The following is a 22,993-nucleotide window of genomic DNA, read 5'->3' as shown; positions in this document are numbered from 1 at the left end:
GTTTCCCAACCTTGCATATACAGTGGTACCTCTGGTTAAGTACTTAATTCATTCCGTAGTTCCGTTCTTAACCTGAAACTGTTCTTAACCTGAAGCACCACTTTAGCTAATGGGGCCTCCTGCCGCCGCCGCGCCGCCGGAGCACGATTTCTGTTCTCATCCTGAAGCAAAGTTCTTAACCCGAGGTAATATTTCTGGGTTAGCGGAGTCTGTAACCTGAAGCGACTGTAACCTGAAGCGTATGTAACCCGAGGTACCACTGCAGTTTGTTAAGGGTACTGAGAGTGGTTGAGACTCTTATTCCCATCGGAGAGCTGCAATGCCCAGACTTCCTGGGGAAATGAACGACTGTTGAACAACTCTGAAAATTGTAGCTCTCTGAGAGAAATAAGGGTCTCCTAACATTCAGCACCCTTAAAAACTACAGCCTCTAAGATTAAGTGGTGTGCCCTTAACAAATATGTACATATTTAGCTCTAACAAGTGAGCAGATGTGCAAATATGTGTTCTCCAGGCATTCCTTCCTGAAGCTGACAGCACCACCTCCCATTTACTAATACGTTTTCATATTTCTGCCCTGATCTACCTAGGGGCATATTATCTTTAAGCAGCATCAGATTTGCAGAAAGGCCTATGTAAATCAAGATTAAAACTTATTTTAAAGTCCCTGATTAAACATTAATTCTGGCATCCAACAGCCTACATCATTCCACCTACTACTAGTAAGAATTAATAAGTCTGTGAATGATCAACCAAATAAAAATACAGTCAAAGTATCAATGCACTGTTTAGGATTTTTTCTATTATTAAGTGCTCTAGAAATTCTCTGCAAATACATAAAAAATAACTTCTGCTATTGGAACAGCTTATTAATGGTGTCCAAGACTTACAAAGATTAATGGACTGGGAGCGAGAAGTGCTTGGCCACGCCCTCCTCTCCAGTCTCTTAACGCAAACCTCCAGTAGAATGAATTGCAAACTCCAACTAATTTGCTTCCTCCAATAGTTTGAAGCAAGAGCCGTCAACATGGTGCCTCCAGATGTTGCTAGTCTACAACTCCCATCATCCCGGATCGTTGCCCATGATAGCTAAGGCTAACGTTGTTGGGAGCCAAACAACATTTGGAGGGCATGTTGACTTAACCCTGATATACACTAAAAGAGCAACATTTGTTAACAGGTTAAAATGTTGGATATGGCTTAGGGATATGACTGAGATGACCAAACAGTTCAACCGAAAAGATTTGACTAAAATCTACAGGTTTGCTGGTACCTGACCTGAAGTTCAAGGTGCCCTTCCATTGTTGTTCATATACTGAAAAGTTTTCCGAGGAGTGGGTAGCTGGTGGGATGTAGTGATTTTAAAACTGCATATATGACTGAATAATAAAAGAGGTGATTGCTGCATTACTTGAAGCCACTGTGACAATCTTTACCTGGATCCATTTTTAAGAGGACCCAAGACATAGGGTTGCTGGCTAGCTTGGATTCTTAGTTTTAATTCTACATGCAGCTTTGTGTGGGTGTGTGAATTAATTCCGCTACTGTTATTTTTCTCCTTTTCTACATCAAAAAAGTGGTGTAGCAAAAAGCAAAGTTTCTGATTGAACACAAAGCATTTCTACTTTGTTAGTATTCAGTTCAGGACCTGCACAATACAGTCCTAGCCATGTTCATATTATTTTACCTTTAAAAAACAGGTACAGTGGTGCCCCGCAAGACGAATGCCTCGCAAGACGGAAAACTCGCTAGTGTTTTCCGTTTTGGAGGTGCTTCGCAAAACGAATTTCCTATGGGCTTGCTTCGCAAGACGACAATGTCTTGCGAATTCCTGCTGGTTTTTTTTCCTCCCCCCCCCTTTTTCTAAGCCGCTAAGCCGCTTATCAGCTGATCCGATCAGCAGATAAGCCTCTAAAAGCCGCTAATAGCGCTAATCCGCTAATCCGTCAATGGGCTTGCTTCGCAAGACGAAAAAACCGCTAGACGAAGAGAATCACAGAACAGATTCTTTTCGTCTTGCGAGGCACCACTGTATCTGTAAAACTGCATGATAAACACTGCAAAACAGAAAGTGCCTATCTGCCATATTTTGAGCCCAACTATTGCACACCCAGCAAAGGGGGTGGGTAGGGTATCTGGCACTTGACTTCTGTTCGCAGAGCAGAACCCAACCGCTTCTTATCCTACCCCTTCCAGCCTCCATGCCCCCCAAATCTGCTCTTGAGATCTGAAGGAAATCTCATTGTGAGGGGGGGAGGCACTCACACAAAATTGGATTTCATCCATTCAGCCCAATCGAATCCTGTTAACTTATACAGTTTATTTGACGAGATATTACAGGTAAGATTTTGCCAAGCCGTCTTTATAAATATACACACTTACTATTTTTTTCTTCTCGGCTTTTAAAACTTCTAAAGCTTCATCTAAAGAAGAAGATTTAAATCAATATTTAATACCAAGGTGACATGTCAAATATGCATGCATATGCAATAAATAAAAACATTCATACTCTGAATTTGAATACAATATGTTGGCCAGCATTCGAGTATAACATTAGCAAACCCCCCGTCTCTTGGTTAATTAATGGAAGAGTTTTTAAAGATGCATCATCATTCACAAGCAGTTTACCATTTTTACTGCAACTGAATGTGGTGAATTATGAACCCTTTTTATGTAACACTTTATCAATCAAGCTGCTATTAGAACTAAAATTGTTTTGACCCATCATAAGAACTTCAATAAAAAAGGCAAAAATATTGATGTGAAGCTGTGGATGAAGGCATGCCACTTAATAAAGATGTGAATTTGGCTGAAGGTTAAGTAAGAGTTTTGCAATGAGTTATACATATTAAACATGGGGCTACCTCTGAAGATGGTGTGGAAATTTCAGTTGGTGCAGAATTCAGTGACAAGGCTGCTCACCAGGGCAGGATGTTGAGCATATAACACCAATCCTGGCCCAAATGCACTGGCTGTCAACTAGTTTCCAAGCCCAATTCAAAGTGTTGGTTTTGATCTATAAAATCTTAAATGGCTCAGGACTGCAATACCTCAAGAACCACCTCTCTCTATATGAACTGACCCAGACCCTGAAATCATCATCCAAGGCCCTTCTTCCTCCATGAGATGTCCAGAGCGTGTCAACATGAGAATGGGCCTTTTCTGTGGCAGTTTCCCATTCATGGAATGCTCTTCCCAGGTAGACTCACCTGGTGCCTTCACTACATAGCTTTAGCTACCAGGCAATAACATTCCTCTTCTCACAGGCCTTTAGCAAATTAATCTATGGCCTTTTAGACTAGGGTGTGTGTGTGTTGTTTTGTCTGTTATTATGTTATATATTTTTGTGTTTTTATACTGCACACAGCCATGATCATTTGATGGCAGGCAGTATATAAATTTCGTAAATAAAATACGAAAATAAAAATAAGCTTCTCAATATAAACTGTTAAATGTCACCCCCAGAATTAGTGTGCATTATCAGAAATTCACAATTAATAAAATCTCTTTTTGCCTAAACAAGTTATTTCTAGTCGGAAAGCCATTCTACTGAGATATAAGAAAAGAAACACTATAAAAATGCAGTTTTAACACTTTGCTAAACCTCTTTGGGGGCGGGGATGGAAATGCATGTGGGATTTTTCATTAAGTTAACACTATTCCATTTTCAAACTCAATAGACTCAATGTGGGAAGCCACTATCAAAGTACAGTGGTCCTCCGCTGTCCCGGGGTTTTTTAAAATGCTGGGGGTGGGAAGAAAAGCCCTTGTCCCGTCCCCCCCAGCCTTCAGAAGAGGTCCGGGGACAGACTGTCCCCGGACCTGGTCTGAAGGTGGTTTCCCTAGGAACGCATTAATCGATTTTCAATGCATTCCTATGGGAAACCGTGCATCGCAAGACGAAAAACTCGCAAGACGAAGAGACTTGCGGAACGAATTAATTTCGTCTTGCGAGGCACCACTGTAGTAGTAAAACAGATCTGTTGCAAGCCCTCTAGTGAGGGCCTGTATTAATTCTGTAAGGGGCCTAGCACACCTACAGAGTTTGTGGAGCAGTTGGCTTTTAAGGGTTTAAGCAGAAAGGAATGTGTCAAGATGCAGTAATGAACAGAGAAACGTCTTGCGAAGGGCATCAAACTGTGAAATGTAACAGGTTTGTTATAAACCAGCCTTTGCCAACTTGGCATCCTCCAAATGTTCTGGACTACATGTGGTGGTGGCTGATGGGACTTACTGTCCAAAACATCTGGAGAGTACCAGACAGGCAAAGGCTATTATAAATAATTCAAACAAGGTTCTGGGCTGTTTGGAAATAGAGAGAGCTAAAGCAACAAAGGGACTGGATGTTGCATGAAACTGGAAAAACCAGGTTGGCATCTTCACGGTGAAGCTTGCTAACTGGCCTTGGGTAAAATCACTCTCACTGGGTTGTTGCATTTTTAAGATCCAAGGAAGAAAGGCATAACAGAAGTGAACAAGTGACTTTTACAGTCACTTATGTTGCAAACAATGCTCACGCCTAATGGACTGTGAATATGGCAAAAGCACAACAGATTTCAGCCACAAGCCACTAGCTTGAGAGAGGCTGCATAAGAAATAACTCTCAAACCTGGGTTTCCTCTCATTTCCCTAGGAAGCCCATGGGCTCAGTCCACATTACCTCCAGGTAGATTTGCCTTAGCTAAGGAAAGATTTCTTCTGCCATTTTCCTTTTTTAAAAAAATCATTTAAATGAGAAAGGAAGAAGCAACATCTGTAATGAAAAGTCACTGCTCCAATCACAACTGTCCATGCAGAAGCAACAGCAAGTTCTTTGGTGCCATAGTAACCCTACGTTTTGGGCAAAATTCATGAATGAGCAGAACTTAAAAGTAGCAAAATAAAGAGAGGAAGATGCAATTAATTTTTTAACCTGCATTGCTGTCATGACATCAATACAGCCTTTGAGAGTCAATTCCACCACCTGAGTTCTAACTCACCTTTTAAAAGAATTTTATCAGTCATAGACCAACAAAGACTAAGTATAAGATTAAATATCTTTTATCAGGTTCTTGGAGAACTGAATCACGTTTAACAGTAGCTCATGGGATTCTAAACCAGACCCTTTCTGCGGGCACAATTGTCATGCAAGTGAGGACAACAAAACCGGGCACTCTTTAATAACCAAGGGAAGAAAAGGGTCTTCAGTAGGTTAACCTAGGACAGTCCTGCTAAGGCTGCATCCAACTTCAGATTGAATCCATATTGTTGTTGCTATTGTTATTATTATACATCTCAACTTCCTTCCAAAATGAAGTTGGTTCCCATTCCTCTCACCATATTAGCTTCACAACAATCCTGAGATAGGTTACACTCAGAAATAGTGTCTGAGCATATATTTCTCCAGTTCTCCAGTCCAACGTTCTAATAACCATTAGACCACAATGGCTGCTTCATAACTTAGAACAAACACATACTTCCTTAATTCCAGTGATACTTTGATGTATATTGGGTACACGAGTATCTAAAATACTGTGAATTTACCAAAAGATAAATTAGTCATAATTACTTTCTATTAATATAGCAAGATAAGTGTATTTAAATATCCTTTGCTATTCAGCTTTCAGACACATTTAAGTACCTAACAATTAATCCATTCATCTTCAAAACATTTTATATTCATTTTCCATTTAATAGCTGGCTATAAGGTTGAGTAGATTTCCTGAAGTCTTAAAAGAAACTCATTCATAAATCTCACCTACAAAACCATCCACAAGGTATTTTAACACGAGACAACTATAGGTTATGTAATTGTATCTATACAGTCCCATGCTTAGGCTAACACAATTTGGGGGTGGGGGCTGGATAAGGAAAATACACTTACTGTTTCTTTCTGTTCTTTTAGAAAAGAAGAAAATGAGGAGTGTTCTTATGGACCAAATTCTGTGGGGAAAGAAAGAATTTCCACTATTAAAATCTAGGCAAAAGGAAACTGAATGTGCCATTCTTCACTATAGATGGATTTAACTTCGTCAGCAGACTTTAACATAACTTAATCTAAAACTTCACAATTAATGCTAGTCTCAAAAAGCAACTAGGGACAAATCAGCTTGCTTCACAGAAACCTCATTTAATATTAGCAGAATGAGTTCCTTACATGGATTGTTTTAAAAGTGTTTAAAAGAAAGAGCGTTTAGATTGCAAAATAGAATCCCTTGAGTGCAAAGTGAGTATGTGAATGATAACAGTGATCCAAACATGCACATGCCCCAACTTGGACATTTATACTGTCTAGACTTTCAGATCACTTTCAGAAAACCCTAGTTCCTTCCCAGTTGTGAAAACAAGGTCCAGAGTGTGGCCTGTCACATGCGTTAGGCCAATGACATGTTGAGACATCCCCATGGTTGTCATGGCCGTCATAAAGTCCTGAGCCATCCCAACGCCAACCGCATTGGCATGAATGTTGAAGTCCTCCCAAAACCAGGAGTCTGAGAATCCTTAAGAGAGGAGAACTCCTGGGCAGTGAGGTGGGTGGTAAACCGGCAGAAACCCTAACCTGTCCTGCTTACCCACCATCAGGATCAAACAACCTATTCTCTTACATTATATCAATTCTTTACTGCATTCATAGGTCTCCTTTCCCAATTGTCAAAACCACTCTGAACACTGAACACGGTAGTCCATAGGAGACCTGATCAATGCTGAATAGAGCAGCAGTTGTAACCTTCTAAGTCCGGGGGGGGGGGGGCGGTGAACCTGCTTAAGCAACTCCCTAGTTGTTAGACAGCACAAAGACCTAAGCACTTGAACTCCTGGCTTTTTCCCCCTCCCCTTACCGAAGTACTACAAAACTACTGTGTGAAAGACAGGCAAAGGGTCTTAGCAGGCCTTATGCTCGAATTGTTCTGAATTGCAAGCTCTGTTCATTGTGCAGCAAACAACTTCACTATGAGTAGAACTCAGCCCATACCTACACTATTATCAGTTTGACCACGACAGCCATTTTATCATGGAAAAGCCAGCAGCCTCAATATACCGTATTTTCGCCCTATAGGACGCACTTTTCCCCCTCCCAAAATGAAGGGGAAATGTGTGTGCGTCCTATGGGGCGAATGCAGGCTTTCGCTGAAGCCTGGAGAGCGAGAGGGATCGGTGCGCACCTACCCCTCTCACTCTCCAGGCTTCAGGAAGCTCTCCGCTAGCCGTGGGAGAGCTGCATGACTTCGCGCAGCTCTCCCGCAGCTAGCGGAGAGCTTGCCTGCACCCAGAAGCTTGGGGCACGCTGAGCTCAGCATGCCCCAAGCTTCAGGCTTCGCGCAGCTCTCCGCTAGCCGTGGGAGAGCTGCGCAACTTCACGCAGCTCTCCCATGGCTAGCGGATAGCAGCCTGTTCTAGGGGCTGGGGTCGGGGGAAGCTCCGACTTCCCCCACCCCAGCCCCGCACCTGAGGGGGAAATAATTTTTTCTTTCTTTATTCCCCCCCCCAAAAAAAAACAAAACTAGGTGCGTCCTATGGGCCGGTGCGCCCTATGGGGCAAAAAATACGGTACTTTGTCATGCCTAAACAGTCCTTCGACTTGGCCCTGACACAATACAGGCTGACCAATACAATGAGGTGTTTTTGAAAGTCACACTAGATCAAGAGTTTTGCAAGCAATTTCATTCTATGAATGGCAAAACACCTTTTGAACAAGATGCATGATCAAGTAAAAGTCTATCTAGGTGTAAGTTGAGAAGCATAAATGTTTTTAGCAATCACTTCTTTTTTCCAAGAGATCAGCAGATCAGAGAAGTATTAATGTTTCGATTACTATTTTAGTATGCAGAGTCAAAAATGAAGGTTTATTTTCAAAAATTTATTCAAGAAAATCCTTGCATAATGAATTTGTACAATGTTTTAGAATTAAAGAAGTAAAACCATGTTGTTATTTTCTCAACTTTTCAAACAGGAATTGAAATGCAAGCATCTAGCTAGGCAAACTACATATTCCTGGAAGCCAGCTCATTTTGCCAGCACTAGTAATACAATCAGACCCTCGAGAGTAAGCCAAAACAGCAACAACTGTTGCTGAACAGGGAACAACTGCCAATTGGAAAAGGCAGGCTTAATTTACTTGCTTAAGGATGAAAAACGTCAAGAACTAGTGCTGGGGATCACACCAGATGTACGGTGCAGCTCCACAACTTGACCACAAACAAAGACAAGTTGGCAACTGCTTACCAATCATTCATTTCCTGCGAGGAGGAAAACTAAACTATTCTGGGGGCAGACGAAGAGTGGGACAGCATTTGTTGCAAGTCATACAAGTCGAAATTTAAGTTCTGGGCCACATACCTACAAACATACCTGAACACTGAAATGCACTGAAAGATGCAGCAAAAGACTTGGCAAACAGCAGACACCAGTGTCTTGAACAGTGACAACACACCCTTCGCATTAATTATCAACATGGAAGTGTTCAGGGGACACTTGCTCCCTATATGCCGCCATTAACAATAAGTTCTGAAAGGTCTGTATCAAAACAGATTGCTAACAAAAGTGTGCAAAATTATTGCATCATGAGGTGCTTTGCAAAAAATTACCAAGGAAACATACAAAAATTGAAAATAATAAAACCGTACTACAAGAGACAACCAGCATAACAGACAAATACAAAACCAGCACAGCAATACACCAAATACAGCAGAAAACTAAAACAAGCTTCAAATGCACACTAAATTACCAAGCATAGCATAGGGACTTAAAAACAAGTTCTAAAAAGGCCTACTAAGAGAACAGAAAAAAACTTAACCTGGTGCGGAAAAGACAACTATGAGGGTTAGCTTCCTTGGGGAGAATATTTCACACCCAGAGGCAACCATTACAAAGGTCCTCTAATATTAAATGTAAATAAATTTGGCTTGGACCAGGCAGGGTAAGTAAAAATATGGATACACTCAAAATATAAATTTCCCACTAAATAGTTTCAGTAGTAACAAGAGACTCAAAAAGCAACCAATTGTGTTATATAAGCATTAGAAAGCCAAAGGAGTGTCCCTATGATCAGATTATCCAACTGGGTCAGTCTGAGTAGATTTTGCTAACTAATCACTTGCTGTTCATGGATGCTGGACTTTTCAAATAGCAATACAGATTTGCATTTGCCACATCCTCAAACAAAGATGACCTGGGTCTGGCATCTAACAAACAAGAAAATAGCTCATATAAAATAAAGTTGTCAAACAACTTAGAATACTGAATTATTAATTTTTAAACAATAGACTGCATTGAGGAAGCAAATTGTAGTGGCCAGTTTCTCAGAGTAACCTTTCCCCTTCTCTCTAGAACAGGCTGCAACTCTTAACCTAATTTCATTTAAGTGGGGAAGTCTGAAGGGGGAAGGGTGAGGAAGCCAAAATCGACAAAACTCTGTAAAGGGTTGCCTCAGTGCCTATATTTTATGACCACACCAGTTGTATCTTCTCGAAGTCCATCAGTCCAATATTCCAAACTGCCTTCATTATGTGTATCAGTTAACTTTTATGCACAATGATGTTGCCGCTTGAAATGGGTTAACTTAAAAGCTATTCAGAAATCAAAATAATCACCTTACACTTCAGAAATCTGCTCTTTCAGAAATATGCCCACCAGTTTAGATTTCAATGACAGCCATCAACTCTGATGGCTTTAAAAGAAGATTAGACGAATTCATAGAGGACCTTAGAAAATGGCAACATAATTCTGCATACCAATTTCTGGGGTACCCAAACAGAAGAGTGCTATTGCCCTCATATCCTGCTTGTGGGCTTCCCAAAGGCATCTGGTGAGACAACATGGAAGACAAGATGCTGTGCTAGCAAGGCTTTGGTCTGATCCACAGGTCTCTTCTTACGTAGAGATATTCTGCTACATTAACCTTTTCAAAAACCGCCTGTAAATTATGACAACCCTAGAACTGTGAAATATATACACCCTGTACTACAACTCACTAAGCATCACCACTAGAAAAAAGGAGCTTGCAAAGAAGTCATGTTTTACTTACATCAGCGGAAATGCAAACAGTGGAAGAGTCATGACGAACCTTGCTGTCCACTCATCAGGCAGATACCACAAGTAGATAATTAGACAGCTAATAAGGTAGAGAACAGATGAATAGAGGATAAACCTTCCAACCCATAGCTTCTGCTGCCTCTGGTTTTTCTCTCTAAACTCTTCTAGTGCCTGGATATCCTGTAAATTAAAAACAAATCTTCTGAGTATTTAACCTCATGTGCCAAGATTGTACATTCCAGCCATTTTATCTTGAGACAGAAGAATGAAGCCAGGTACTGTAATGAATATACTTAACATCCTTGGTTTATTTAACCTAAGGCATGATGTGATCTGTGAGTGGTGTGCAGCAACACACATGCACAGCCCTCGCACAAGGGCAATGTTCTGCACACTGTGCATGGGGAAGCAGGGAGAAGCATAGGGAATCCTGTGATTGGGAGGAAGATGAATGAAATTATGCTGGCCTTATCAACCCAAGGTTTTCACTATATTTTTTCCTATTTCTAAAATAAGTACTATTAAGCTGAATTTAAAAATCTCCTGTCCTGGATAACACAATATGCCCGGGACAATGATAGAAACAAGGAAAGTGTGAAGTTTTAGCTTTCATGTGAGGTTATTTTCCAGAATCGCTGTGGACTCAGTACATCAGATGGCCAATATTCCCTGCCCTATGTAACATCCTGATCCTAACCATTTTTACTTTGAAGCCGTTTCCATCGATTTTGATGGAACTGCAGTCCTAGGAAGTATCATTGGCTGTCATAGAATCATAGAATCATAGAGTTGGAAGAGACCACAAGGGCCATCGAGCCCAACCCCCTGCCAAGCAGGAAACACCATCAGAGCACTCCTGGCATATGGTTGTCAAGCCTCTGCTTAAAGACCTCCAAAGTAGGAGACTCCGCCACACTCCTTGGCAGCAAATTCCACTGTCAAACAGCTCTTACTGTCAGGAAGTTCTTCCTAACGTTTAGGTGGAATCTTCTTTCTTGTAGTTTGGCTCCCTTGCTCCGTGTCCGCTTCTCTGGAGCAGCAGAAAACAACCTTTCTCCCTCCTCTATGTGACATCCTTTTATATATTTGAACATGGCTATCATATCACCCCTTAACCTCCTCTTCTCCAGGCTAAACATGCCCAGCTCCCTTAGCCGTTCCTCATAAGGCATCGTTTCCAGGCCTTTGACCATTTTGGTTGCCCTCCTCTGGACACGTTCCAGTTTGTCAGTGTCCTTCTTGAATTGTGGTGCCCAGAACTGGACACAGTACTCCAGGTGAGGTCTGACCAGAGCAGAATACAGTGGCACTATTACTTCCCTTGATCTAGATGCTATACTCCTATTGATGAGGCCCAGAATTGCATTAGCTTTTTTAGCTGCCACGTCACACTGTTGGCTCATGTCAAGTTTGTGGTCATATAAGGCTTGTGAATAGCCAGTTACTTGGAGTAACCAACGATCATGTAAGCATTTGTAAATTAAAAGGAGAGTTGACTGTTCTTCTAAGCACTGACTGTGCTAACAATTACTATGTGGGTGGGCAGGCATGGTCTTAAATCAGGCATAGGCAAACTTGGCCCTCAAGATGTTTTGGGACTACAACTCCCATCATCCCTGACCACTGGTCCTGTTAGCTAGTTTGCCTATGCCTGTCTTAAATTGTTGGCATTTGGAACAAGGGTGGCAGGGACAGCATCCAAAACAGCAGTTGGTTTGCTGTTTCCCTGCACACTCTTTTTCCCTTATTTGAATCATGGTCAGTGTCTACAATGATATGCACCCACATAATGTATGCTGTAAACATCGGCCCAGTTTGCACGTCACTTTAGACAATAGCTAATTTTTAAACAATGGCTTAAGCCGCAGCATGTCTCAGTTTGTTGCTCATTCACATTAAACCATAGTTTAAAATGAACTGCATGTTTAATGCAACAACCAAAACAGATCTTTCTGAACAGATTTTTAGACCCCCTAACAACCGATTATCTGAGAAGGTACAGCTGATATCAAGTATATTAAAATTTATGATCTATTTGCCATTCCTTCATAGAACCAGCCTTAATGTATTGACAGTGTCCAATTCCAACCATATAAAAGGCAACTGCTGACACTTGAAAGAATGTTAAGAATCTTAGATTTAGTTCTTAAGGCAAGCAATAAGAGATCAAACATACCTTATCTATTTTTTCCAATACTTCTATTGTGGAAGACTTTGTCTGCTTACAAGGGAAAGAAAAAAAGCTGTGAAAATTTGCCCTTAATATCTAAGTAATAATAAACATATAGCCAACAACTGAATATCAGATATGTAGGAAAATGATTAGCACTACACAGAGTACTGCACTACATATCTTCAAACCTCACTTTGAATATTACCATCCCAAGTTCCTCAGTCACATCATGCCAACATGATATATGCCACAAGTGACAAACAACAACATACTTAAGAGAAACATTTAAAACAAAAGCTCCATGATTTTTCCAATAATCAAATATCCCTCCCTCAGATTATATGAGGAAAGAAACACAATATGAAGACCATCATCAATATTTACAGAGTAGTGGAGGAATTTCAAGAGTAGCACATTCTATACCATACACACATAGAACAGCATTGGTCTTATGGATCAAAGATGTGGTGCACAAACGCAGTAGATCATTTAAGAATATGTGAAAGTTCACCAGGAAGTGAAGAAAGTTGTGAAACTGAAAATGTATGAACAGATGAAGAAAGGGGGAAAGAAAATAAATAAGCACAGGGAAATTTTTAATTGATTCTCATATTTGAAAGTAGCCTTTATATAATAAAACCATGGCGCATGTATTTTTCCAAGTTTGTTCTCTCATCCCTGCTTATTCAAATTCAGCAAACACACCACCATGCTGCAAATAAGCAACTGAAAGAAGGAACCTGGTGAACCTTCCTTGAAATTGTTTGAATGTCCTTAGGTCTTTCAAAAAAAATAATAATGTGGTTTTTGGCTCAATACTCCAGGACAGGAAGGTGAAAATAAACTTGAGAAGAACACAATGGTCTATTTGAAGATAAAATGTACCTGCCTGATCTTAATCTACAAAAAAGCAAAAAATAGAGAACATGAGACTATGGTTGGAGACAGATTTGCATTGGCAGAAAGAGCTAAGATACTATGGACACTCCAGGAGGAATGGGCTGGAGGCGTGACTTGCACCCGTTCCTCCTTCACCTTGGCCGTTCCTCTGACCCTCTGAAGCAGCTTTTCAGGGGAACAGGGATCTACAGGGGAAAATCAGGGGAAACGGTTTCACCTGCTTCTACAGCAAAATATCTCATGGGCAGGGACATCTATGCACAAACATGGACCCTAGGCAACTATAGGTATGCATACCTGTGTACACACATGCACTCTAGTCTCCCCTTCTCTCTCAGTGATAGTTAAAAGGAAATAAACTAGATTGAGGAACAGGTAACTTGTAGTGTTTGGAAAATGTTTAAAGTTCTGCTAAACTGCATCATGATCTTGCACACAAGCATACAAAAGTGATTGGGTCCTATGCCTTAACACGCGAACAAATGAGGAAGGGACATTGGCAGCATGACTGTTCAGTGGTAAGTTTCTTGACATTCCTACAATAAACAGTGCTGAGGGTAATTTTTGGTAAGATAAATTTCTTGTGTAATCAACAGGGCAAAAACACAATGAATGCAGTAATTGAAGATTCTTTCTCCAACGTGATAGCCAGCGCTATAGAGTGGCAGCGCTCTGGGCTAGGGAGTAAAGGTAAAGGGACCCCTGACCGTTAGGTCCAGTCATGAATGACTCTGGGGTCACGGCGCTCATCTTGCTTTATTGGCCAAGGGAACCGGCATACAGCTTCCGGGTCATGTGGCCAGCATGACTAAGCTGCTTCTGGCGAACCAGAGCAGCACACGGAAATGCCGTTTACCTTCCTGCCAGAGCGGTACCTATTTATCTACTTGCACTTTGACGCGCTTTCAAACTGCTAGGTTGGCAGGAGCAGGGAGTGAGCAATGGGAGCTCACCCCGCCGTGGTGATTCGAACTGCCGACCTTCTGATCGGTAAGCCCTAGGCTCTGTGGTTTAAACCACAGCAACACCCGCGTCCCTCCTGGGCTAGGGAGACTTGGGTTCAAATCTCAGCTCAGCAACTGAAGTTTCCCAGATGCCCTACAGTATGTCAGTATTATCTGCAGTGTTCAGAACAAGAACCAACTATGTGTATAGTTATGAGTCTATAGAGTTGAGCTCCTTCAGGGAAGAGGAGGGAAGCAAATATGGCAAATATGCACACATATCAATCCATGTACAAATTCTCACATAAAACAGTGTTAACATCTTCTCGGTACCTTAGTAAAAATACTTTTTCCTTCATGCATGAAGGAGCCTCATTCCTTATTTAAGTCAATGAGTAAGTGAAGTATGGAATTTGCTCACTTAGGTAAACATACGCCACATATACAAAATACACCTGCAAACCAACAGCACTATGTTCTCTATATGACTAAGAAGAAGGCTGTTGCCTTATGTCCAAGCATAGGAAGAATTGTCATATATTATTTATATATTTCAGTGCTCAAGGCAGCATCTGTAAGCCACAAGTATCTTAAACAAGGTAGACATAGCTTTCACTTAATTACATTTTCAATCTCAGTGCCAAAGAAAACTTACTTATTTGTTTATAAAGAATGCTTATAGCCCAGAGAGGCTCTCAAAGTGTGTGGCACAAGGAACAGCCATAACATAGCCGCATGCTATGGGCCGTAGCTCAGTGACAGAGCATCTGCTTTGCATGCAACAGGTCCCAGGTTCAATCCCTGGCATTTCCAGGTAGGACTGGCAATGTCCCCTGTCTAAAATCCTAGAGAGCCACCGCCAACCAGCGTGGATCTCCACCTTCTATTGAAGTATGCACTGATGACCCAAGCAGAGGTAGTGGGGCCAATAAGCTGGAACATGCTCAGCTCATGATGGAGGCAAGCCTTTCCTTTCTTGAACTGAGAAATAGGCTACTTTGGTTTACCTATGCCGGTTCAGTGCAATCTTATTGACAATTCAAGTGAACACCAAGGGAATTCATTCAGGTGCCCTCAACAGGCCATCACCTTGACTAATTTTAGCAGGATTGGGATTTAACAACTCTAATCCGAGCTACTATCCTCGCAGCCAGAGCTCCCCTTCCCTCTCTCTGATCTGTAACACAAGGGTGATGATAATGGCCTGCTTTACAGTGTTTTTATAAAGCTGACTGATAATATATATTCTGAATACTAAGCAAGTACTATTTTTTGTTCATGGTCCAAAAACAGTTAAATGTGATCCAAAACAAATAAAAGGTGGGCTTCTCATTAACAGAAAGGCCGTGCTGCTCCACAGGCTATTTTTCAGAGGTCACAAAACTGGCATACGAACACTCAGCAGATTTCATGCCAACAAATACTTTTTTTATAGACAATGAACAGCTACATAATTAGTGCTTGACTGTTGATGGCATACTCTTCCAGATCTTTCTGCCCAAGGCATCTCCTCCAAATAGAACTAAATACAATCCCAACAAAATAAAAAATATACTTAAGCCCACTGACTTTAACTTACAAAGAGTGCAATCCTATCTCTTGTCTGGCAGTGGTATGACAGGAGTATAGCAGTAGTGCCACTAAGCTGGCCAGGGTGGAAGTTGGAGGGGGGGGGAATAAACCCCTGCTCCACACTAGGCCCGCTCGAAGCTGGCATAACAATCAGGCCTGGTGCTGTTGGGTGGTGACAATGGGGACACCCAGGGTCCAGCAGATCCCAAACCAGCTCAGCCCCACCCTCTCCCCTGGAACACCTTGTTTTGGTACTTTCCATGGGCTACTGACAGTGGGAACCCAACTGGCAGGCACAACCGGGAGCTCTGCGTCAGAGGAGTGACAACAGCATCACTCCATGGCTGGAGGCTGATGGAGCTATTTTGGGCTGGGTGGAGGGAGAAGTCTATCCTGTTCTACTCTATCCTTTCCCAGCACAGCAGATTATGTTTTGCAATTGCAGCCCAAGTACAGGTAACTTTATCTTGCATTCTTGCCACCGTTCGGGGAAAAGATGGCTACTTTGGGCACATTTTGAGACCTGTGAGAAGTCATTCTGCAATGACAAAATTTCGGTCTCATGTTTTGTTTTGAAGGCACACCATTCAAACAGAAATAGGAGTACCTTAAGACGGAGCCAGTACACTGATAAAGTACCATATGTGCGATGAAACCAAGACAAATTTCTTGACCTAGGCACACCGAACAAGTTCTGTACTCTGCTCTGCATCACAGCAAATTACTTACAAGCAGCATTTGAGACAGTGTTCTTGCATTACAAAAATGTGCACCTCTAGGTGAGAAGATTTACTTACCCGCCATCTGGAAATGATTCCACCCATTTCTATATTTGTGAAGACAGGTCGTTTTGGTAACTTATAACCAGTCTTGTAATGGAATTCACAGCTAGAATTAAAGCATTTGTGTTTAATTAAAAATACACCAGCAGTGTAATCCAAGAAGTATAAAGATATTTCAAACAGCATTCTAGTCACCCACACAATTACATGACAAAACATAAACGGCCTATAGTTTCCATATTTTCCATCACATTCTAACTTAACATACATGTGTTTCATGTTATGCTTCAGATTGTATATTCTGTTTTGCAAATCTGAAGTCATTAGAAAACCCACACCCTACAATACCACATAGCCAGAGAAGTACTATACAATTCTACTCCATAAATTATAAGCAAATCTTAAAATTAAAAGCACGTTACCAATCAGTTAGGTGACTAGGATTAGTAACTGCAGATCTACAATGAGATGTCTAAGAAATGAATAATATTTTGCAAGAATTTCAATATTAATTTTATTATGAACTTTGTGCAAGTATCAGAGAAATGTTATTGAAATTCAAGACTTCCATTAATGCAAATATGGTGTAAGACAACTCAAATTAATTCACTTGCCTCAAAGTATTTTTAATGGTACTTCAATTTCTTGGCATAATGGCCAAGAGAATCTAGAATACCTGTCAATGCAAATTGTGGAACAGGGTTTCTGACATGGGGGTTTCTCTGCAAGCTGGACAGAAAGCACCACATCGTGTCATAATAGCCTACACATGCCACTCAAAAGGCTGTAATCATAAACACACTTACCTGAGAGTAAGCCAAATAAATGGGGCTTACCTCTGAGTAGACATGTATAGAATAGAGCTGTCAGTCAGTCACTAACTAATAGGATCAGAGCAATTATTTGCGTTTCCACAATAGAAACCAGTGGTCTTATTGCCAGCAGGAATGAAAAGAAAGAAAATCTTCCTAGATGGTGTCCAAGAAATTAACATTTTTAACTTTTATAAGTTAAGGTAATTTTAAAAACAAGTCTATGCAGATTTATTCCGATAAAGCTACCAAAACTTATTCATATGCTAGAAAAGAACACAATATCAATCATGGATGTTTCAAGGCTAGTAATTATTTTCTTAGACATGAGGAGAGGGGTTAATGTTACACAAACATTAACCTTTACCCCCCAAAATGAAAACAGTTATTTTATAATAATTATTTGTACTACTCAGAAATATAAACTTAAACTAAATCATCATAATCCATCTAACAAAAAGAGTTCTTTCCTATATATATAAAAAAATACATCTTAGGCCCAGGCTATCTGAAGGACCTACCCAGGCTCTGAGATGTTCAGTAGAGGGCCTTCTCCCGCCACCTTCACAGGCACATTTGGTGGGAAGATGGGAGAAGAAGGCCTTCTAGGTGGCTGTTCCCAACTTTAGAACTTCCTTCTTAAAGAAGCTATACAGGCTCCCTCTTTGCTGTCCTTCCACTGGCAGATGAAGGCTGCTTAATTCTGACAGGATTGGGGGAACTGGCTGTTTTTAAGGAAAGAGAATTCATTCATTTGTTGAATTTATATACCGCCCTATACCCAGAGGTCTCAGGACAGTTCACAGAATAAAATCAAAATAAAAAATCACAAAATACATAATAAAAATAAAAACAACAACTCAATAACCCCCAAAAACACATTTTAAAAGGGCTGTGCTGTTTTTACTATCTGTATGTCCATAGATTTGCTTTTACAGTATATAGTTTTAATTCTATAATACTTTAACTACTTCTTAACCATTGTCATTTATATATTTTTAGATTTTTTTATTTTATCCATGTTGTTTGAATTTTTGTAAGCTGCCTTGAGTCCCAGTTTGGGGAAAGGGCGGAAAGAAATAAAATTAATTAAATAACAAACAAACAAAAGAAGAGATTTTTCCTTCCTGATAGGCTACAGTCCTATATATTCTCACTTCTAACTAAGCCCTACTGAACCCAACAGAGCTTGCTTCTTTCTTAACAAACATGTATAGAATTGCATTGCATGAATTATGACACACTAAACCTTATATGGTATTTATGATTGCACACTTGTTACTGGACTCAGGAATCAATGGATCATCATCAAGGCTGCTACCCTAAACCGAGGGCTTCCCAACCATACATAGCTTATCCCGAAAATGTATTTACAAAATGTAGCCATGGAGGCTGTAAACTAAAGCAACTATACAGCTGAGGAGCAGTGGATAGTTTTAACACATAGTTTCCCGTCATATCCACTAGCCTACATTTTTATCTTCAAGTTGCAACACTTTCAACATTTACTTCATCATCAGGGAACATTCCTTGTGAGGTCAGAAATAGTTTGGGATGCTGAAGAAAACATTATTCGAGTATTTAAATCACTGCCAAGCCACAATTTCAGCAAAAATACATCTGGGCAATGACTGAAAAAACAGGTAAGCTTTGAAGTGGGTAAATTACTAACCCAAAGGAACAATGCCAGAAGCAGAAGAAAATGATATATTTAAGCTATTATAACATGTCTAATTCCAGAGTGGACACCAAATGCCTGTACTTGTTCTCAAAGACATGACAGATACTATAATTATAGACTGAAAATTAATAAGATACTATCTTAAAATCACACAGGGTGACAAAGAAGCAAAATGGTGGGGTTGCTTTGGGCCTAGGCAGTTCACTGGGAAGAATATGGCAATGTTTTTTTTTTCTCACCAACCAAGGCAGAAAGCCCAAACAGGATGACTTCTCCTGGTTCCTCCACCACTAAACACCCCCATAAAAATCAGTGACTTGTTTCAGCCAGTAACGACACACACTTTTAAGGTCCCTTAACTAATGTTTCATACTTGACAGCAGCTAATCCAAAATACGCTCTTCCTTTTGAATCAGTCCCAAGACCAGAAAACTCAAATGTTGCCCTCATGCTTAAGTAACCAGATTTGGGTCTAGAGCACATAAAATGTATGAGATATGGGGGTGGGGGTGCTTATGTAGTGCATACTTCGCCACAACCAGAATCCTTCCTTACAAAACTTTCCTCCCCTCGCTGCATCACATTTACACAAAATAAACTAACTGTGAAACACGCCAAATCATTTAAAATTTTCCAGAAGTGTGTAAGGCCACATATGCACACATATATAGAGGTATGTACACACACACACACACAGAGTTACGTGTGTGTGTGTGTATATATATGTGTATATGTATAAGTGTGTGTGTAGATAGTGTATATATGTATATAATTTGTGTGGGTATATGTGTTTGTGTGTGGGTATAGACACAAATGATTCCTGATTCGCCTTTAAAAACATAGGTAGGAGGGAGAAATTCAGGTAGTTATGGTGGCCCATTAGGAAAACTCCCCCAAGCAACTGTAGCAAAGGCCGCATGCTGTTTTGGGGTTTAAATCAAAACGTGATCCCCAAGGATGCCTCACCCTGGCCCAAAATCTATTTTCAAAACCAGGCCTGCGAAATTGTTAAAAATCCACGCCTGTAAACATGCAAAGAGTTCCTGGCACCGCCCCCTTCCCCCCCCCCCATATTTTATTCCTATTGAATTCAATGGGTCTTGCTCCCAGGTAAACTGGGTTAGGGCTGCTGGGCTGACGTTGCTCCCACGTATTCAGGATTAATGATCAGGACAGGCGCTGGCGGGGGGAAGGTATTTATACTCTGGCAAATCTCTCTCTCTCACTCACTCACTCAGGACGTGGACCTTAACAGGTTCACTGGGCCGAATTCTGACGAGCTGACTGACCCAACTCCCCTTGTTTTTCTTTCCTGAGCCGCTGCCCCCGTCACTCTCCCGCCCCCCCTTGAGCTCCACAGGCCGCCTTCGGCTACTACTTTTACCAGTTTCCCACACGACCTCCCCCTGCCTCTCTCCCCCTCCGAGTTTCCCCTCAGCCAGACTCGTTCCTCCTACAGACGCCACGAACACACCTCTTTCTCTGCGCCTCGGTTTTGAACGCGCACCTTCCCCGCCCCGCTGGAAGCCGCACTGCCGCGAGGAGGAGGAGGAGGAGGACGGGGCTCGTCGCCGCCTCGTCTGCCCCCCCCCACTCCCCGCCCCCAACTTCCTCCCCGTCCCTCAAATCCAGGAACGACGTGCAAGCGCTGGCAACGCAGGCAGCGCGGCCATCTTGGGAAAGGGCGGTGTGACCGTCCTACGGGGAAGAGGGGAAATGGGCGCAGAGCGGCCATCTTGGAAAAGGGAAAAAAGGGTCCATTGCTTTTCGCCCCGCCTCCGCCGCTGCGGTCGGGCGAATGAAAACACCTGCTTTTGGAACGCAGCGCGCGCTGTGCGTGTTTTGTTGTTGTGTTTAAGGCGCCCGCGCCTGCTCTGGAGGCCAAGCTGAAGCTGCCTTCGGAAGCGGGCAAAAGGGACGAGTCGAGCTTGATTCTTGAGCGGGAGGGCAGAAGGAACCAACGTAACAATTGGGAGGAAGGCGGGGCGAAGGTGAGCGCGCGGGGGGGGCGGGGATAAGACGACTGCCTGTCGCTTCCTCGCCGCTGCTATTGTCACCCGTCCAGATCAGGCTCCGCCCCTTTGCCGGTCGCTGAGTTCGGGCGGGAGGAGGACGGGGCGCTGCTGGATGTTGCGCGGGAGTTTTGAGAGCGCGCGTCTAGCTGGAGGTGGAAGGAAGGAGTGAAATCACGTTTTCCGAAGGCGCTTTTTATTGCTGACTACCTAGAAATGCCTGCTTTCCAAGCAAAACACTTATTCCGAGCCAGCAGGGAATGGAAAGTGACTCCTTATTACTGGGGTCACTTGTCGGGCAGGGCTTCTAAAATATATTAAGTAATCGGTTTCCTAAGGCAAGTCATTATTTCAGCCCCAAAGTATGTTGTCTTGGAAACCATGGTGGGGAAATTCCCTAAGTGCTCTGGACTGCTTCTTTGGCAAGTGCACCATATAAGGCTCGCTGACATGATGATATTCTTCTTTGCAAACCGCTCGAGGGATTTTTCTGTTACAATCAAGCAGTATATAAGTTTTATGAAATAATAATAAGATCTAGTAGTGCCCCATCTGCAGTATCACTGGACTATTGGTTTACCAGCAGCACACACCACACCTTTAGAACACACTGGGAAAACATTCCACACACCCCCCAAAAAAATATATATTGGAAATGGTAGTGTGCTGGGAATTTTAGGTCTATTGGGAGTGAACTATGGTTCCCATAATTATTGGGGGGAGCGTGCTTTAAAGCAGGGGTCAGCAAACTTTTTCAGCAGGGGGACAGTCCACTGTCCCTCAGACCTAGCGGGGCCAGACTATATTTTGAAGAAAAATAATGAACGGATTCCTGTGCCCCACAAATAACCCAGAGATGCATTTTAAATAAAAGGACACATTCTACTCACGCAGATTCCCGGACCGTCCGCGGGCCAGATTGAGGAGATTGGGCCGAATCTGTCCCCCGGGCCTTAGTTTATCTACCCATGCTTTAAAGTTTGGTGTGGACGCAGATCCCAAAAGTGTTCTTACCCCTCTCTGCAATTGTTACTACACATTGCTAAAAAAAGCTCTACCCTATGTAGTAGTCATTTTGTAACCATGTTGTAACAGCAGCTGCTGGTGTTCGTAAACTGACCACAACTGTTCTTTTGTTTCAGACAAATACTGTATATTCTTACAGCTGATCACCTGATTCCATAGAATAGCTTCAATATTCATTATCAGAACGAAGAGGTGGAAGTGTGTGTGAAAAGAAAGCAGTGTACTTATCTCCAGTCTTAGTGTGTCAGAAATATACCAGACTCCAAGGTGCAAAAAAAAAAAAAGCAACATGATATGAGCAACTTGCAGTCCTTTTGGGACAAAGTTGAAATTTGCATGTAGGACACAATATCTGCTCATGATAAATTACTTTACTAATTTCTCAAAGGTAGGCACATCTGAAGATAGAACAGTATTAATTATGATCACATCCACATTTATCCAGAAGTAATCGACAATGGGTCATAATAAAAAAAAATCAAAAAAATATTTGCAAAAATTAGGATTTCTGGAAATTGGCTGAATAGGAGAAGATCCTGGGAAACAGAAGAAGCGTTGCCGTTCTTTTTTTTTATAATAATTTTTATTGCATTTTTTCCAAATTACAGAAAGAACAAAAGAATAGACATATAGAAAGAAAAAAAGAAAAAAAAAGAACAGAAAATCACGACCATTTCAACAACTTATTTCAAATTTCCATTGGACTTCCCCACATCTCCCACATAATGCATTCTTGATAATAAAGTTATCAGCAAATTATACCCTTATTTCGTGTGTTTCTTTATATTTTCAGTTGCAATTTAAGTTTAAATCTCTTATTCTCCATTTACTCTAAAAATATAACATAATTTCGTTTTTACCCATTTAAACTTTGATTCTTTCATGAATGTTATCAATTTCATAGATAATAAATTTCATTGCTGGGGCTAACGTTCCAAATCATACGGCGTCTTATGTTTCATACAACTTATAATACTTTTGCAGATAGTCTTTAAATTTTTTCCAGTCCTCCTCCATTGCCTCTTCTCCCAAGTCTCGGATCCTTGCAGTCATCTCGGCTAGTTCCATGTAGTTCATCAA

General features: G+C 41.5%; 1 protein-coding gene across 4 annotated transcripts in view; it reads right to left on the bottom strand.

Moving 5' to 3' along the window:
* LNPK (lunapark, ER junction formation factor) overlaps window positions 1–20,541 on the bottom strand; it is a 42,279-nt gene extending 21,738 nt beyond the window's left edge. Inside the window, exons 1-7 of one of the 4 annotated variants that reach the window (XM_082201486.1) lie at window positions 20,350–20,454; window positions 18,677–18,751; window positions 16,398–16,490; window positions 12,188–12,232; window positions 10,004–10,191; window positions 5,864–5,922; window positions 2,383–2,423 (exon numbers count right to left, since the gene is read on the bottom strand). In XM_082201486.1, coding sequence (XP_082057612.1) covers window positions 2,383–2,423; window positions 5,864–5,922; window positions 10,004–10,191; window positions 12,188–12,232; window positions 16,398–16,424 — 360 coding nt within the window. In that variant the 5' untranslated portion in view covers window positions 16,425–16,490; window positions 18,677–18,751; window positions 20,350–20,454. Of the gene's footprint in view, window positions 1–2,382; window positions 2,424–5,863; window positions 5,923–10,003; window positions 10,192–12,187; window positions 12,233–16,397; window positions 16,491–18,676; window positions 18,752–20,349 lie in introns of all 4 variants that reach the window. The other 3 variants (XM_082201488.1, XM_082201489.1, XM_082201487.1) reach the window with 3 other exon arrangements.
* Window positions 20,542–22,993: the final 2,452 nt, after the last annotated feature.

This window comes from Podarcis vaucheri (genome assembly GCF_965113315.1).
Source record: "Podarcis vaucheri genome assembly, chromosome: 1".
Classification (NCBI taxonomy): domain Eukaryota; kingdom Metazoa; phylum Chordata; class Lepidosauria; order Squamata; family Lacertidae; genus Podarcis; species Podarcis vaucheri.
The sequence above is the reverse complement of the archived record's forward strand: the minus strand, read 5'-3'. Positions and strand labels throughout refer to the sequence as shown.